Source organism: Macaca thibetana, chromosome 19 (assembly GCF_024542745.1).
Source record: "Macaca thibetana thibetana isolate TM-01 chromosome 19, ASM2454274v1, whole genome shotgun sequence".
Taxonomy (NCBI): Eukaryota; Metazoa; Chordata; class Mammalia; order Primates; family Cercopithecidae; genus Macaca; species Macaca thibetana.
This window is the reverse complement of record NC_065596.1, coordinates 18,268,192-18,283,683: the sequence shown is the minus strand read 5'-3', so window position 1 is coordinate 18,283,683 and position 15,492 is coordinate 18,268,192. Positions and strand designations below refer to the sequence as shown.

Sequence of the window (15,492 nt, the reverse complement as noted above, 5' to 3'; positions counted from 1 at the left end):
GGGAAAACGGACGTGAGCCACCACGCCCGGCGAGAATTTCCTTTTTTTTCTTTTTTTTTTTTGAGATGGAGTCTTGCTCTGTCACCCAGGTTGGAGTGCAGTGGCGCCATCTCGGCTCACTGCAAGCTCCGCCTCCGGATTCACGCCATTCTCCTGCCTCAGCCTCCCGAGTCGCTGGGAGCACAGGCGCTCACCGCCGTGCCCAGCTAACTTTTTTTGTGTTTTTGTTGTTATTAGTAAAGATGGGGTTTCACCGTGGTCTCGATCTCCTGACCTCGTGATCTGCCCGCCTTGGGGTCTCAAAGTGCTGGGATTACAGGCGTGAGCCACCGCACATGGCCAAAGGGGTTTTCAGTTCTTGAGAACACAGGCTAAGGGAGAAAAAGGAGGAATGGAGGGTGGAAGGTTGCCCATAGTGAAGGAGGCAAGTTTAAAGAGAAGGATAGAGACAGGGAGAAGGGGGGGGTGGGGAGCAGCCAAAGCAGGCGTCCCCGCAATTGACTTGCCACCAAGGTAACGTGGGTGAATGACCAAGGCAGGCGTCCCCATGGAGTGGAGATCAGACACCAGTGGAACGTGGGTGAATAATCAGAGCGGCGTCCCCGCAACGATTAAACACCAAGGGAAGGCTGCCTTCCTGAGTCCATGACCGGCGCCGGAGTTTTGGGACCACGGATAAAATGTGTCTCCTTTGTCTCTACCAGAAAATGAAAGGAAATTTAGGGAGTGACTGCAGGGTGGCACCAAGATTGCAAGGAGAAACAGGTTGAGGGATAGAGAGGTTGGAGAAGAAAGTAAAAAGAGGCCGCTTACCCGATTTGAAATTGGTGAGATGTTCCTAGGGCTGGTTGTCTGAGGAGCCGAGGTCGTAGATGGAGTAGTGAGGGTGAGGACAGTGCCCTGGTCTCCTGAAGGAGTCCCGCTGACCCAGGTTTTCGGCACCAAATGTCTCACGTGTCCGTGTGAAGAGACCACCAAACAGGCTTTGTGTGAGCAACGTGGCAGTTTATTTCACCTGGGTGCAGGCGGGCTGAGTCTGAAAAAGGAGTCAGCAAACCACGGTGGATTATCATTGGTTCTTACAGGTTTGGGGCTAGGCGGTGGAGTTAAGAGCAATGTTTTGGGGGCAGGTGGTGAAATCTCACAAAGTACATTCTCAAGGGTGGGGGGATTTACAAAGAACCTTCTTAATTAAGGGTGGGGTAGATGACAAAGTACATGGATCAGTTAGGGTGGGGCAGGAACAAATCACAATGGTGGAATGTCATCAGTTAAGGCTATTTTCACTTCTTTTGTGGATCTTCAGTTGCTTCAGGCCATCTGGATGGATATGTGCAGGTCCCTGGGGAGATATGATGGCTTAGCTTGGGCTCAGAGGCCTGAAAGGGACAACTCTAGAGTGAGGAGACACGTAATCATTTTTCCTTGCAGTATTACAACTGGAAACGGTACCGTCATTGTCCCTCTGCAGGCCTCACAGGCAGCTAACAACATCACAAACAAATCAGCCAGAACCATCACTCTGAGTGCGTCCCCAAGGGTGCCAGTTCCCCAGGGCCCAGTGCCCTCTAGGGTGAGGTCCCCAGCAGGTGAAGCTCCTAGCAGGTGAGATTCAGTGTGGCAGGGTATCTGGGAGCAGGTTCCAGCAGGTAAAGTCCTCAACAGCTGAGATCCTCAGTAGGTGCAGCCTCCAGCGGCCAAGGTCCCCAGCAGGTGAGGTCCCCAGCAGGCAAGGCTTCTGCAGGGGAGGCTCCTGACAGCCGTGAAGTCCAGCATGTGAGTTCCCAGGGAAGTGAGAGGGCTGGCCATGAAGGACTCCAGCAGGTGAAGACCCAGGCAGATGAGGTTCCCGGGAACCCAGGCCCCACACCGGCCTCTCAGGTGAACCAAGCCGCTATGCTGCGCACCGTCTGGTACCTGGATTCCTCCTGCAGTTTCCAGCAGGCCTTGCAGAAATCCAGTGCCCAGCTGAAGGAGCGAGGCTGCAGCGTCTCCCGCCAGTGAAAGTAGCTCAGGTAGCGGGCGTGGTCCTTGTCCAGCTCTTGCAGGTATCGGGCCAGGTCCTTGGGGCTCTGGAAGTCGTCCACATGGATGAAGGCATCGGGCGGCAGGAACCTCTCATAGTTTCTTCTGCTGGGCCCCAGCACCACGGGCACGGCCCAGGCCTCCAGGGCGTTCCTCCACAGCTTCTCGGTGATGTAGTCGGGGTTCAAGGAGTTCTCGAAGGCCAGGTAGAACTTGTACCGGGACAGTGTTTCCATCATGGTCCCCTTGGGCAGGGGCTTGTGGGATTTCCCGTACACATCCACCTTGAGATGGGCCTGCAGGCTCTGGTAGTAGCGCACCCTGGCCAAGTCCGGCTTCCAGTTGGACACCGCCCAGGCCACCAATTCGGTCTTGGCCGAGAGGTTGAGTGGTGGGTGGGCAGGCTGGCCGGACCGTGGCTCCAGCCAGCCGTAGGGCGTGAAGATGTCGGAGTCGCTGCGGTAGGACATGGTGAGATTGAAGTATCCGTCCAGGGCTTGCAGGTGCCAGCAGTTAGAAGGTGGCTCTAAGTTGAACCAGATCCAGCGCTGCCCCTGCGGCCTCGGGGAAGGTGGGAGACGTGACTTAGGATTGGACATGATATCCCAGTGGTGCACAATGACCGCATCTGCCTTTGGGTACACCTTGCGGTCGGCAGTGATTTGGCAGTTGGCCGTGCCAGGCACCATCTCTGAACAGCGGGACAGAGCCACGGGGATGTGGAAAGGCCACGTCCACAGCAGGATCAGGAGGGTGGGGCGGGTGGGAGTGGTGTCCTGTCGGGAGGACCCATTGGGAGCCCCAGTGACAGGTTCCACGGCCATGAGCCCTGGCCTAGGGAACCCAGTGGCATCGTCTCGGGACACACGCAGGTAGGAGAAGAAACACACAGCCACCAGCAACTGAAACAGCAGCGCGGCCAGACAGTGGCGCCACGGCCATTGTGGCTTGGCCGGGCCCAGGGGATCCATGGGTCAGAGTAGCTGGGAAGAGAGGAGAGAGGAGTGTGAGGGTCATTGATGACAGTCACCTGCTTACCAAAGCTCCCGGCCATGAGTCCTGAGAGGAGCTGCTATTATTCCTGTTTGAAAGATGAGAAATCTGAGACCAAGTGACTCACAGCAAAAATCAGCACAGCTGGTGTTTGAACAAAGGGAGCTTGGCCCAGAGTCCACTTCCTTCTACCTATTAGATAAGACCTTTCCTGAAATCCTAAGTCTTCCTCAGTCTACTAAAATACAAATGCTCTGGAGGCAGGGGAGAAGGCATAGCCGGTCATCATTGCTTCCCGTGTCCCTGAGGCAAGGCTTGAATCCATGACTCAGCCAGAGAAAGGTACAATGGGATTGGGTTTTGCAGGTAATATATGAGCTGACTGGCCAACTACAGTGGCTCACGCCTGTAGTCCCAGCACTTTGGGAGGCCGAGGTGGGCGGATCAGAGGTCAGGAATTTGAGACCAGCCTGGCCAACATGGTGAAACCCCATTTCTACTAAAAATACAAAAATTAGCCAGGTGTGGTGGCACACACCTGTAATCCCAGCTACTCAGGAGGCTGAGGCAAGAGAATCACTTAACCCTGGGAGGCAGAGGTTGCAGTGAGCCAAGATGACACCACTGCATTCCAGCCTGGGCGACAGAGGGAGATTGTGTCTCAAAAATAAATTTTTAAAAGCTGGGTTTCGTGGCTCACACCTGTAATCCCAGCACTTTGGGAGGCTGAGGTGGGTGGATCACTTGAGGTCAGGAGTCTAAGACCAGACTGGCCAACATGGTGAAACCCTGTTCCTACTGAAAATACTAAAATTAGCTGAGTGTAGTGCTTCACGCCTGTAATCCCAACTACTCGGGAGGTTGAGGCATGAGAATTACTTGAACCTGGGAGGTGGAGGTTGCAGTAAGCTGAGATCGTGCCACTGTACTTCAGCCTGGGTGACAGAGCAAGATTCCATCTCAAAAATTAATAATAATAAAAAGACCAGCCTGGGCAACATGGCAAAATCCCAACTCTACTAAAAATACAAAAATTTGCCGGGCAAGGTGGCACGTGCCTGTAGTCCCAGCTACTTGGGAGGATTGCTTGAGTCTGGAAGTTTGAGGTTGCAGCGATCTGTGATCACGCCACAGATGTGTAACTCCAGCCTGGGTGATAAAGAGTAAGACCTTGTCTTAAAAAAATAAGGCCAGGCTCGGTGGCTCACGCCTGTAATCCCAGCATTTTGGGAGGCTGAGGCGGGTGGATGACGAGGTCAAGAGATTGAGACCATCCTGGCCCACATGATGAAACCCCGTCACTACTAAAAATGCAAAAAATTAGCTGGGTGTGGTGGCGGGCACCTGTAGTCCCAGCTACTCGGGAGGCTGAGGCAGGAGAATGGTGTGAACCCAGGAGGTGGAGCTTGCCATGAGCCAAGATTTCGCCATTACACTGCAGCCTGGGGGACAGAGTGAGACTCCGTCTCAAAATAAATAAATAAAATAAAAAGTAATACATGATAAACTTGACTTATACACCTGAAATGGGTTCGCTGTATGGTTTGCAAATGATATCCCGATGAAGCTGTTTTCAAATAACATAGCGGTTGCCTGCTTTCTCTGTTGGACCGAATTGGTCTAAACCTTGCACTGTGAGGCGGAATTCCCTGCAGGTCACCTGGGTGATGAAAGGGGATCCGTACGCCAAGTGCCAAGTTCACGCCAACGTTCTGAAAAGAGACTCAAAACACAGGCCTTCAGGGGACAGTCTGAGCCCAGAGTGGGAGGGAGGTTAAACTTTGACCAGTTACTGCTTTGCCCTATTGGACTCTAGAGTCTCAGACACAAGGTACATTTTTTTAAAAGTAATTGATACTAAGATGGAATTATGGCCAGGTGCAGTGGCTCAAGCCTGTAATCCCAGCACTTTGGGAGGCCGAGATGGGTGGATCACGAGGTCAGGAGATCGAGACCATTCTGGCTAACACTAAAAATCTCTACTAAAAAACTAGCCGGGTACGGTGGCGGGCGCCTGTAGTCCCAGCTACTCGGGAGGCTGAGGCAGGAGAATGGCGTAAACCTGGGAGGCGGAGCTTGCAGTGAGCTGAGATCCGGCCACTGCACTCCAGCCTGGGTGACAGAGCGAGACTCCGTCTCAGAAAAAAAAAAAAAGATGGAATTATGTTGGTCCTGGATTTATGGCAGCCTCTCCTAGAAGACAATGAAGTCTTTGTCAGTGAGCTTCAGGAGGGTAGATTGGGGGAAACGGGTGATTGGTGGGGGGCAATTAGGACTCAGATCCCACCCAAGTTGAACCCAAGATACTTTTTCCTAGAAAAAGATTAAAGAATGCTACTCTGCTGGGACATCACAACGATCAGGAAGCAAAAAACACAAATGGCTGGGCGTGGTGGTTTGTGCCTGTAATCCCAGCACTTCAGGAAGTCTAGGTGGACGGATCACTTGAGCCCAGGAGTTCAAGATCAGCCTGACTGGTTGGGCAAAGTGGCTCACGACTGTAATGCCAGTACTTGGGGAGGCTGAGGCAGGCAGATCACCTGAGGTCAGGAGTTTGAGACCACCCTGGGCAACATTGTGAAATCCTGTCTCTGCTAAAAATATAAAAATTAGCCAGGTGTGGCAGCAGGCGCCTTAATCCTACCTACTCAGGAGACTGAGGCATGACAATCACTTGAATGAGGGAGGCAGAGGTTGCAGTGAGCCAAGATCATGCCACCGTACCCCAGCCTGGGTGACAGAGCAAGACTCTGTCTTAAAAGCAAAAAACTACAACAAAAAACACAAAACAAGTCTAGCCTGAGGCAACATAGTGAGATCCCATCTCTACAAAAAAAAAAAAAAAAAAAAAAAAAAAAATTAGGGTGAGGTGGCACACGCCTGTCGTCCCAGCTACTCCAGAGCCTGAGGCAGGAGGATCGCTCGAGCCCAGGAGTTTGAGGCTGCAGTGAGCCATGATCGCGTCACTGCACTCCAGCCTGGACAACAGCAAGATTCTGTCTCAAAGAAAAATAAAAAACAAAACAATTGCATCTTAAGTCCACCCCAGGCAGGCAGGGTCAGGGAGAATCCAAGGCCAGAAAAGGTAAGTGGGGATAGGCTGTTGACCGGGTTGGGGTGCAGAGGGGACTCTGTTCCAGAGCTCTGCCAAGGAGACGGATAAACGTCTCTCTTTCCTCCCAGTTTGGCAAATCACCCAGAACCTTCCATGCCCTCTCCCACGGGGGTGCATGCCACACCCACAAAGACCCCTGCCTCCAACTAGGGGGTGCTGGCCATATTCCAGGTCGTGGACATTCGGTGACTCTCCACTGGGATTTTGTGCCAGCCCAGCCACGTCTTGAGTCAGGGCAGACAGGCTGGGGGCTGAGGGGAGGAGCAGCGGAGCCAGGAGGCCTTTCCTGGGAGGTCTCCCAGGCATTCTGGGTAGGGGAAAAGGTAGAACGGGATAACTTACCTGGAAAGGCAGCGAGCAGTGGATGAGCGCAGCTCACCAGGAGGCCATGGCAGGTCTCCTAGGGCGGGCAGGAAGTGGGAACAGAGAGGAGGAACAAGCAAATGTGTACTGCAGCACACACCTGTCACCAGGTTACGTAGGGTGGTGTTCTCCCCTGCGGCCGGGATATTGTCTGGAAGCCAATTTCCAGGGTGTCCTAATCTTGCCCGTAAGACTGGATGTGGTGCAGGAATTTGGATGCCCAGGACATGACCGGGGCTTCACCTGTAGCCTGAAGTCTACCTGGCTTTGGGTACATAGCTGATCCATCCATAAAGTGAAAATGCTGATCTAAAGCATTGATTCTCAAAGTGGGTTCCATGGGGGGCCCCATGGGTTTCTTGGGAGATGGTAAAGGGAGGGAAGTGAGCAGGATTTTTTTTTTTTTTTTTTTTTTTTTTTTTTTTTTTTTTTTTGAGACGGAGTCTCGCTCTGTCACCCAGGCTGGAGTGCAGTGGTGCGATCTCGGCTCACTGCAAGCTCCGCCTCCTGGGTTCACACCATCCTCCTGCCTCAGCCTCCCTAGTAGCTGGGACTACAGGGCTAATTTTTTGTATTTTTAGTAGAGATGGGGTTTCACCATGTTAGCCAAGATGGTCTCAATCTCCTGACCTCATGACCTGCCCACCTCGGCCTCCCAAAGTGCTGGGATTACAGGCGTGAGCCACTGTGCCCGGCCTTGAGCAGAATTTTAACCATTCCGCCCATTCAGTCAGTCAATCAACAAACATTGCTCGTGCACCTATTATATACCAGACCCAGAGAGACTGTAGGGAGCAAGTGGGTGAGTCAGATAATACATGGCTTTTGCAAGGGAACCATTTGTCAGGCCTCTGAGCCCAAGCTAAGCCATCAAATCCCCTGCGACTTGCATGTGTACATCCAGATGGCCTGAAGCAACTGAATATCCAGAAAAGAAGTGAGAATAGCCAGTTCCTGCTTTAACTGGTGACATTCCACCATAGTGATGTGTTCCTGCCCCGCCCTTACTGATCAATTGACTTTGTGACAATACACCACCCCCCTTGCAATAATGTACCTTGTGATATTCCCCACGTTGTGATATTCACAAAGGGTGAACGTACTTTGTACAATACACTCTCCCCACCCTTGAGAAGGTACTTTGTAATATCCTCCCCCCTGCCAATAAGAAGATATTTTGTAAAAAAAAGAAAAAAGGTACTTCGTAATATTTTTCCCCCAACTTAAGAAGGTACTTTGTGGCCAGGCGTGGTGGCTCACGCCTGTAAGCCCAACACTTTGGGAAGCCAAGGCGGGGGGGATCATGAGGTCAGGAGATCAAGACCATCCTGGCTAACACGGTGAAACCCCATCTCTACTAAAAATACAAAAAAATTAGCTGGGCTTGGTGGCGGGTGCCTATAGTCCCAGCTACTCGGGAGGCTGAGGCAGGAGGATGGTGTGAACCCAGGAGGCAGAGCTTGCAGTGAGCCAAGATTGTGCCACTGCACTCTGGCCTGGGCGACAGAGCGAGACTCCGTCTCAGAAAAAAAAAAAAAGGCCCCACCTCTATCTCCCTTTGCTGACTCCTTTTTCAGACTCAGCCCACCTGCACCCAGGTGATTAAAAATATTTATTGCTCACGCGAAACTTGTTTGGTGGTCTCTTCACACAGATGCACGTGACACTTTGGGAGGCTGAGGTGGGTGGATCGCCTGAGGTCAGGAGTTCAAGACCAGCCTGGCCAACATGGCGAAACCCCGTCTCTCCTAAAAATACACAAATTAGCCGGGTGTCGTGGTGGGTGGGTTCAAGCGATTCTCCTTCCTCAGCCTCCTGAGTAGCTGGGATTACAGGCGCCCGCCACCATGCCTGGCTAGTTTTTGTATTTTTAGTAAAGACGGGGTTTCATCATGTTGGCTAGACTGGTCTCGAACTCCTGACCTCAGGTGATCCACCCGCCTCGGCCTCCCAAAGTGCCGGGATTACAGGCGTGAGCCAGCTTGCCTGGCCTTTTTAATTGTTTTGTTCAGGTGAGAGGTCTTTCAGTGTTGCCCAGGCTGTTTTGAACTCCTAGCCTCAAGATCCTCCCACCTCGATTTCCCAAAGCCCTAGGATTACAAGTGTGAGCCACCGTGCCAGGCCAGGTTACCGTATTAATGTGTGGTTTGAGACGCTGTATCAGGACATGCTGGGCACAGGCCATCGGGACAGAGCAGAGGAGAGCGGGGAGGAAAAGGAGGCTGTTCCAGGTGTCCTGGCAAGTGATGAGGGTCCTCTGCCCCAGAATGGTGGCCGAGGCTTCCTCTGGCCTCACCAAGGTCCTCTGTGTGCCTCAAAAGCACTGCCTTGGCCGGGCACGATGGCTCACGCCTGTAATCCCAGCACTTTGGGAGGCCAAGGTGGGTGGATCATGAGGTCAGGAGTTTGAGACCAGCCTGGTCAACGTGGTGAAACCCCGTCTCTACTAAAAAAAACACAAAAATTAGCCAGGCGCGGTGGCGGGCACCTGTAACCCCAGCTACTTGGGAGGCTAAGGCAGGAGACTCACGTGAGCCCGGGAGGCAGGGGTTGCAGTGAGCTGAGATAGCGCCAGTGCACTCTAGCCTGAGAGACAGAGCAAGACTCTGTGTCTCAAAAACAAAACAAAATCAAAAGCACTCCCTTTCCCCACCCTCTCTTGTAAATCACAGGAGAGGTCCAGGGAGCCATATAAGCTTCCTGGAATGGAGAAGACAAGTGATCTGGAAGGCTGTCCTTGAGAGAGGATGGCCTTTAACTCTGTCACTCCCAAACTGGGTGCAGAGACGACCGAATCTATGGTCCAAACTCCATGTTCGATGTCTTCCCTGTTCTAGAAATCATTTCCAGGAGGCTGCTTCACACTGCCTGGGGTTCCACCATCTCAGTGCCCAGCCAGGCCCATGCCAGTGAGGAGGATTGAGGGGACAGGGCTGGGCCAGGGACTGGGGTCTCCCAGGCAGACCATTTCCAGAAGGGGTGACCTAAGTCTGCTCTCTGCTCATGTCCTCGCTGGGGGCATTCTCTGTGACTGATTAAGACAACTCGTGGGGTTATCAGTCTTGGTGTCACAGGAAAGGGGTTCCAATCAGACCCCGAGAGTTCTTGGATCTCACGCAAGAAACAATTCAGGGCTAGTCTCTAAAGTGAAAGCAAGTTTATTAGGAAGGTAAAGGAATAAAAGAATGGCTACTCCATAGACAGAGTAGCCCTCAGGACCGCTGGTTGCCTGTTTTAATGGTTATTTCTTTTTTCTTTTCTTTCTCTTTTTTTTTTTTTTTTTTTTTTGAGACGGAGTCTCGCTTTATCGCCCAGGCTGGAGTGCAGTGGTGTGATCTCAGTTCACTGCAACCTCCACCTCCTGGGTTGAAGCGATTCTTGTGCCTCAGTCTCCTGAGTAGCTGGGATTTCAGGTATGCACCATCACACCCAGCTAATTTATGTGTTTTTAGTAGAGATGGGGGTTTCATCATGTTGGCCAGGCTGGTCTCGAACTCCTGACCTCAGGCATTCTGCCCATCTCAGCCTCCCAAAGTGCTGGAATTACAGGCATGAGCCACTACGCCTGGCCTGAACCACGGTGCCCGGCTGGTTATTTCTTAGTGACATGCTAAACAACGGGTGGATTATTCATGTCTCCCCTTTTTAGACCATATAGGGTAACTTCCTGATGTTGCCATGGCATTTGTAAACTGTCCTGGTGCGAGTGGGAGTGTAGCAGTGAGGATGCCCTGAGGTCACTCTTATCACCATCTTGGTTTTGGTGGGTTTTGACCGGCTTCTTTACTGCAACCTGTTTTATCAGCAAGATCTTTATGACCTGTATCTTGTGCTGATCTCCTATGTCATCCTGTGACTTAGAATGACTTAACCACCTGGGAATGCAGCCCAGCAGGTCTCAGCCTCATTTTACCCAGCTCCTATTCAAGATGGAGTTGCTCTGGTTCACATGCCTTTGAGAGTGGGGCCCCAGCCAAGCCTGAATGGGGAAGGCTTCCGTCCCACACAGCCGTCCTATGGATGTGAAGACTGAGGTCCTGAGAGAGAGCGTTCACTGCTGTGAGTCACTTGGAGTTTCAAATGTAGCAGGCTGTCTCCAGTTGGACAACTGTACTCTCTGCCCCCTGCCTCCTGCCTAGTTCCCATTCTTCAAGGCTCGGTGCAGACAGCTCCTCCCGGGAGCTTCCAAAGATAGGGGCTCTCTTGCCTTTCCAGCCAGATCAATTCCTTCCACTGGCTACTCCAACTGCCTCTGTCTCCCGCATCCTAGCTCAGGCCACACTGTGTCCCTTCCTTCCCCTGCTGGGCTAACAGCCTCGTGAGGACAGAAAACCTAGAAGAGCAAGAGATGAGGGAAGCTGGAGTGAGAAACCCAAGGGTAGGTCTCTCGTGGAGGGCCACAGGGCTCTGCCCATTCCACAGTTGTGATCACCAGGCAATGGGAGGCTGGGCTGGCTGAGGCAATGGTGCTCCTGGGAGCTAAGTCCACACTCTGGGCTGAGCTCCAATCACACCTGAGGCCAGATGCTGCTTAAACCCCAATAGCAAGAAAGTAGAAGTTGATAAATGCTTTATTGGGTCATTAAGGAATCCTGGTCAATCTGGCCACACCTGCCCTTCACTGCATGCCCTGTCCCTCCACAGGGACTGGAAATGAATGCCATGCTTTTTCTTTCTTTCCTGCCTTTTTTTTTTTTTTTTTTGAGACGGAGTCTCGCACTGTCTCCCAGGCTGGAGTGCAGTGGCCCAATCTCGGCTCACTGCAATCTCTGCCTCTCAGGTTCAAGTGATCCTCCTGCCTCAGCCTCCCAACGAGCTGGGACTACAGGCACATGCCATCATGTCTGGCTAATTTTTGTATTTTTAGTAGAGATGGAGTTTCTCCATGTTGGCCAGGCTGGTCTTCAAATCCTGACCTCAAGTGATCCACCCACCTCAGCCTTCCAAAGTGCTGGGATTACAGGTGTGAGCCACCGTGCCCGGCCACATGCTCCTTTTGACACAACACGGCAGAAGACAGATTCCTGGTGAGGTCACCCCACCCCACTCAAATGTGGTCATTACCGCACTGGCACTGTCGCCCACGGAGCTCCTGCCCTGTCCCCAAGATCTGCCCTGGCAGCTCACAGCCCACATCCGATTGGCCCTCACCGTGAATCCCTTCTTGTGTCCTTTGAACTGGTTCCCTCCTTCTGTAACATCTAACCCCAGTCCACCTTGTTCACACAGCCAGGAGTCAGGAGGGCTAGAGGTGGGGTTTGGGATTGCAACCCAGGCCCCTTGGCTATCAGATCCACAGCTGGACCAGTCTCCGACCACTGAGATCTGGAAGAGGAGCTGCAGCCCATTGCCAGAAACTGTGTGTCTTATACGGAAATTGCTGTGTGACCTGAGAGATTCCCTGGCACTCTCAGAGCAGGGCTCACCAGGCTAGTGCCAGGTGGGATCTCCCTGCCAAAGAGCTGAGCCCAGAGCCCAGAGTGGGGAATCACGAGGACCTCCTCACTGGGGTCTCTGCCCTCATTGGACCCCCCAGTTCCTCCCTCAGCCTGGGCTGGGTGGGTGATAGAGCTACCAGCCTGCTGGAAAATTCTCTTCCCTTGGGGCCCAGGGGTGGGAGCCAAGGGCAGCTGCCACTCAGGAGGGAGAAGGCCCCACAGGCTGGGCTGGGTGTGCCATGAACCACATGTGAGATGCGGGGCATACCGGGAGGCAATGGAGGTTTGGGGTGGTGCTGCGGTTCCAGAGGGGGCAGGCCAGGGTCCCCTAGCATTGGCCAGGTGGCTGGGCCTCTGTCCTTGTGGGACCCAAGGAGGGTTTCCACGTCCCTCTAAGCCTCACAGGAAATTCCAGAGGGAGAGAAAGACAAGTTGAGAAAGGGAGATGTTGATTCTGACATCAGCTCAGGTAGAGGCGGTGACCACGGGGGCTCCAGGGGTGTCAGGGTACAGAGGAACCTGCTCCCAATCCAACTCCTTATCCCCAGGGAACTGGTCCCACACCATCCTGTTAGGAAGCCCTGGCCTGGCCTCCCGAGGGCCCCATCCCTTCCTGGGACCCCTGGTTTGCAGCCAGGGTGTGGGGAGAGGGGCCCAGGTGTGTGGTGTGGGTGGCAGGTGAGTGATGGGCCCAGCAAGGCTGGCTCAGGCCCGGAGTCACCAGCGGGTTTGGCAGAGACTCTCCAGGCCCCTCACACCTTCCCCACTCTATGCCCCTCCACCCTCCCACCTGGGCCTGGGGGAGCCATCACAAGCACCTCTGCATGTCTACTGTGCAGATGGGGAAACTGGGGCTGAGAGCACCTGGGAGTCACCACCACCCTGCACCACCAGGTCCCCCATGGCATTCTCTAGAGAGCAGCAATTTCCCCCAAGCCCAGAATGTTCCAGAATGTTCTTGAATGTTCCAGACGTCCTCATTTAGAGTCAGAACCCATCTGCAGCCCCTAAGTGGTGGAGCAGGGCTTGCCTGACTTGGGAGTTATTGACCTGAGATCTTCAGAAAAAAGACTTTCTTTCTGGGTGGGTGCCAGAGCCCACGGCAGGGAGCCAGCCAGAGGAGAGGACCCCCGAGAGATCTGAACACTCCCCCGCCAAAGGGCTTGACCTCCAGGGTCATAGAAAGTTCTAGAACAGAGTTTTCTGCCCCTGGACATTTGGAACCATCATTGTTGGTTGTAGGGGCCCCGACTTGTGCATCGTAGGGGGTGTGGGGTAACCCTGGCCTCTACCCACTAGGTGACCTCATCCTCCTCCTCGGGTTGTGACAACTGAAAATGTCTCTGGACATTGCCAAGTGCCCTTGGGGATGGAATCGCCCTGCATGAGAACCACTGTTCTAGAGGGGGACACAGGAACTTTCCTTGAAGCATTCTTGTGTGAAAATGGTAACAGCATCGTCTGTTTGCACCCCTCATGGGTGGTTAGCAATGGCAATAAAACCACAAGCTAACCAGACTGCACCATCGCCCGGGGGCAGGGCCTCCAGGGTACCAGTTCCCAGGGTGCCCTCCAGGGTGAGGTCCCCAGCAGGTGAGGCTCCTAACAGGTGACATTCAGTGTGGCGAGGTCTCTGGGACCAGGTCCCAGCAGGTAAAGTCCCCAACAGCCGAGACTCTCAGTAGGTGCAGCCTCCAGCAAGTGAGGTTCCCAGTAGGCACCGTCCCCAGCCAGCAAGGTCCTCAGCAGGGGAGGCTCCTGGCAGTGGTAAAGCCTGGCATGTGAAGTCCCAGGTAAGTCACATGCCTGGCCACCAAAGACTCCAGCAGGCGAGGCCCCAGGCAGGTGAGACCCCAGGTAGGTAAATCCTCAGACTAGTGAGACCCTAGGTAGGTGAGGCCCTGGGAAAGTGAGGTCCCGGCAGCCCAGGCCCCTCGCCGGCCTCTCAGGTGAACCAAGCCGCTATGCTGCGCACCGTCTGGTACCTGGATTCCTCCTGCAGTTTCCAGCAGGCCTTGCAGAAATCCAGTGCCCAGCTAGAGAAGCGAGGCCGCAGCGTCTCCCGCCAGCGGAAGTAGCTCAGGTAGCGGGCGTGGTCCTTGTCCAGCTCCTGCAGGTATCGGGCCAGGTCCTTGGGGCTCTGGAAGTCGTCCACGTGGATGAAGGCATCGGGCGGCAGGAACCTCTCATAGTTTTTTCTGCTGGGCCCCAGCACCACGGGCACGGCCCAGGCCTCCAGGGCGTTCCTCCATAGCTTCTCGGTGATGTAGTCCGGGTGCAAGGAGTTCTCGAAGGCCAGGTAGAACTTGTACCGGGACAGCGTCTCCATCATGGTGCCCCTGGGCAGGGGCTTGTGGGATTTCCCGTACACATCCACCTTGAGATGGGCCTGCAGGCTCTGGTAGTAGCGCACCCTGGCCGAGTCCGGCTTCCAGTTGGACACCGCCCAGGCCACCAATTCGGTCTTGGCCGAGAGGTTGAGCGGTGGGTGGGCAGGCTGGCCGGACCACGGCTCCAGCCAGCCGTAGGGCGTGAAGATGTCGGAGTCGCTGCGGTAGGACATGGTGAGATTGAAGTATCCGTCCAGGGCTTGCAGGTGCCAGCAGTGGCTTGGAGACTCCATGCTGAACCAGATCCAGCGCTGCCCGTGCCGCCTCGGGGAGCGTGGGAGCTGGGCACTGGGGTTGTACATGATATCCCGGTGGTGCACGATGACAGCGTCTGCCTGTGGGTACACCTTGCGGTCGGCAGTAATACGGCAGTCGGCCATGCCAGGCACCATCTCTGAACAGTGGGACAGAGCCACGGGGATGTGGAAAGGCCACGTCCACAGCAGGATCAGGAGGGTGGGGCGGGTGGGAGTGGTGTCCTGTCGGGAGGACCCATTGGGAGCCCCAGTGACAGGTTCCACGGCCATGAGCCCTGGCCTAGGGAACCCAGTGGCATCGTCTCGGGACACACGCAGGTAGGAGAAGAAACACACAGCCACCAGCAACTGAAACAGCAGCGCGGCCAGACAGCGGCGCCACGGCCATTGTGGCTTGGCCGGGCCCAGGGCATCCATGGGTCAGAGTAGCTGGGAAGAGAGGAGTGTGAGGGTCATTGATGACAATCACCTGCTTACCAAAGCTCCCGGTCATGAGTCCTGAGAGGAGCTGCTATTATTCCTGTTTGACAGATGAGAAATCTGAGACCAAGTGACTCACAGCAAAAATCAGCACAGCTGGTGTTCGAACAAAGGGAGCTTGGCCCAGAGTCCACTTCCTTCTACCTATTAGACAAGACCTTTCCTGGAATCCTAAGTCTTCCTTAGTCTACTAAAATCAAATGCTCTGGAGGTAGGGGAGAAGGCATAGCCGGTCATCATTGCTTCCCGTGTCCCTGAGGCAAGGCTTGAATCCATGACTCAGCCAGAGAAAGGTACAATGGGATTGGGTTTTGCAGGTAATATATGAGCTGACTGGCCAACTACAGTGGCTCACGCCTGTAGTCCCAGCACTTTGGGAGGCTGAGGTGGGCAGATCACCTGAGGTCAGGAATTTGAGACCAGCCTGGCCA

General features: G+C 54.1%; 3 protein-coding genes across 4 annotated transcripts in view; all 3 read right to left on the bottom strand.

The window, feature by feature from the left end:
- Positions 1-15,492, bottom strand: part of MICOS13 (mitochondrial contact site and cristae organizing system subunit 13) — a 201,706-nt gene that overhangs the window by 173,129 nt on the left and 13,085 nt on the right. Inside the window, exon 1 of one of the 2 annotated variants that reach the window (XM_050770920.1) lies at positions 12,832-12,835. The exons of the other annotated variant lie outside the window; for it this stretch is intronic. The gene's annotated coding sequence lies outside the window, so the exon portion shown is untranslated. Of the gene's footprint in view, positions 1-12,831; positions 12,836-15,492 lie in introns of those variants that run through there. 2 annotated transcript variants of the gene reach the window in all.
- On the bottom strand, positions 1,721-15,242 carry LOC126942687 (3-galactosyl-N-acetylglucosaminide 4-alpha-L-fucosyltransferase FUT3). The gene is made up of 2 exons (XM_050770608.1): positions 15,206-15,242; positions 1,721-3,210 (listed from the first exon to the last, which is right to left on the bottom strand). Exon 2 carries the CDS (start codon positions 2,994-2,996, stop codon positions 1,878-1,880), a length of 1,119 nt encoding a protein of 372 aa, XP_050626565.1. The 5' UTR covers positions 2,997-3,210; positions 15,206-15,242; the 3' UTR covers positions 1,721-1,877.
- Positions 13,880-14,998, bottom strand: LOC126942689 (3-galactosyl-N-acetylglucosaminide 4-alpha-L-fucosyltransferase FUT3-like). The gene has a single exon (XM_050770611.1). It carries the CDS (start codon positions 14,996-14,998, stop codon positions 13,880-13,882), a length of 1,119 nt encoding a protein of 372 aa, XP_050626568.1.

Bases quoted from the DNA above. Each gene is read 5' to 3' on its own strand.
- LOC126942687 (XM_050770608.1), bottom strand. From the start codon at position 2,996: ATGGATCCCCTGGGCCCGGCCAAGCCACAATGGCCGTGGCGCCACTGT.
- LOC126942689 (XM_050770611.1), bottom strand. From the start codon at position 14,998: ATGGATGCCCTGGGCCCGGCCAAGCCACAATGGCCGTGGCGCCGCTGT.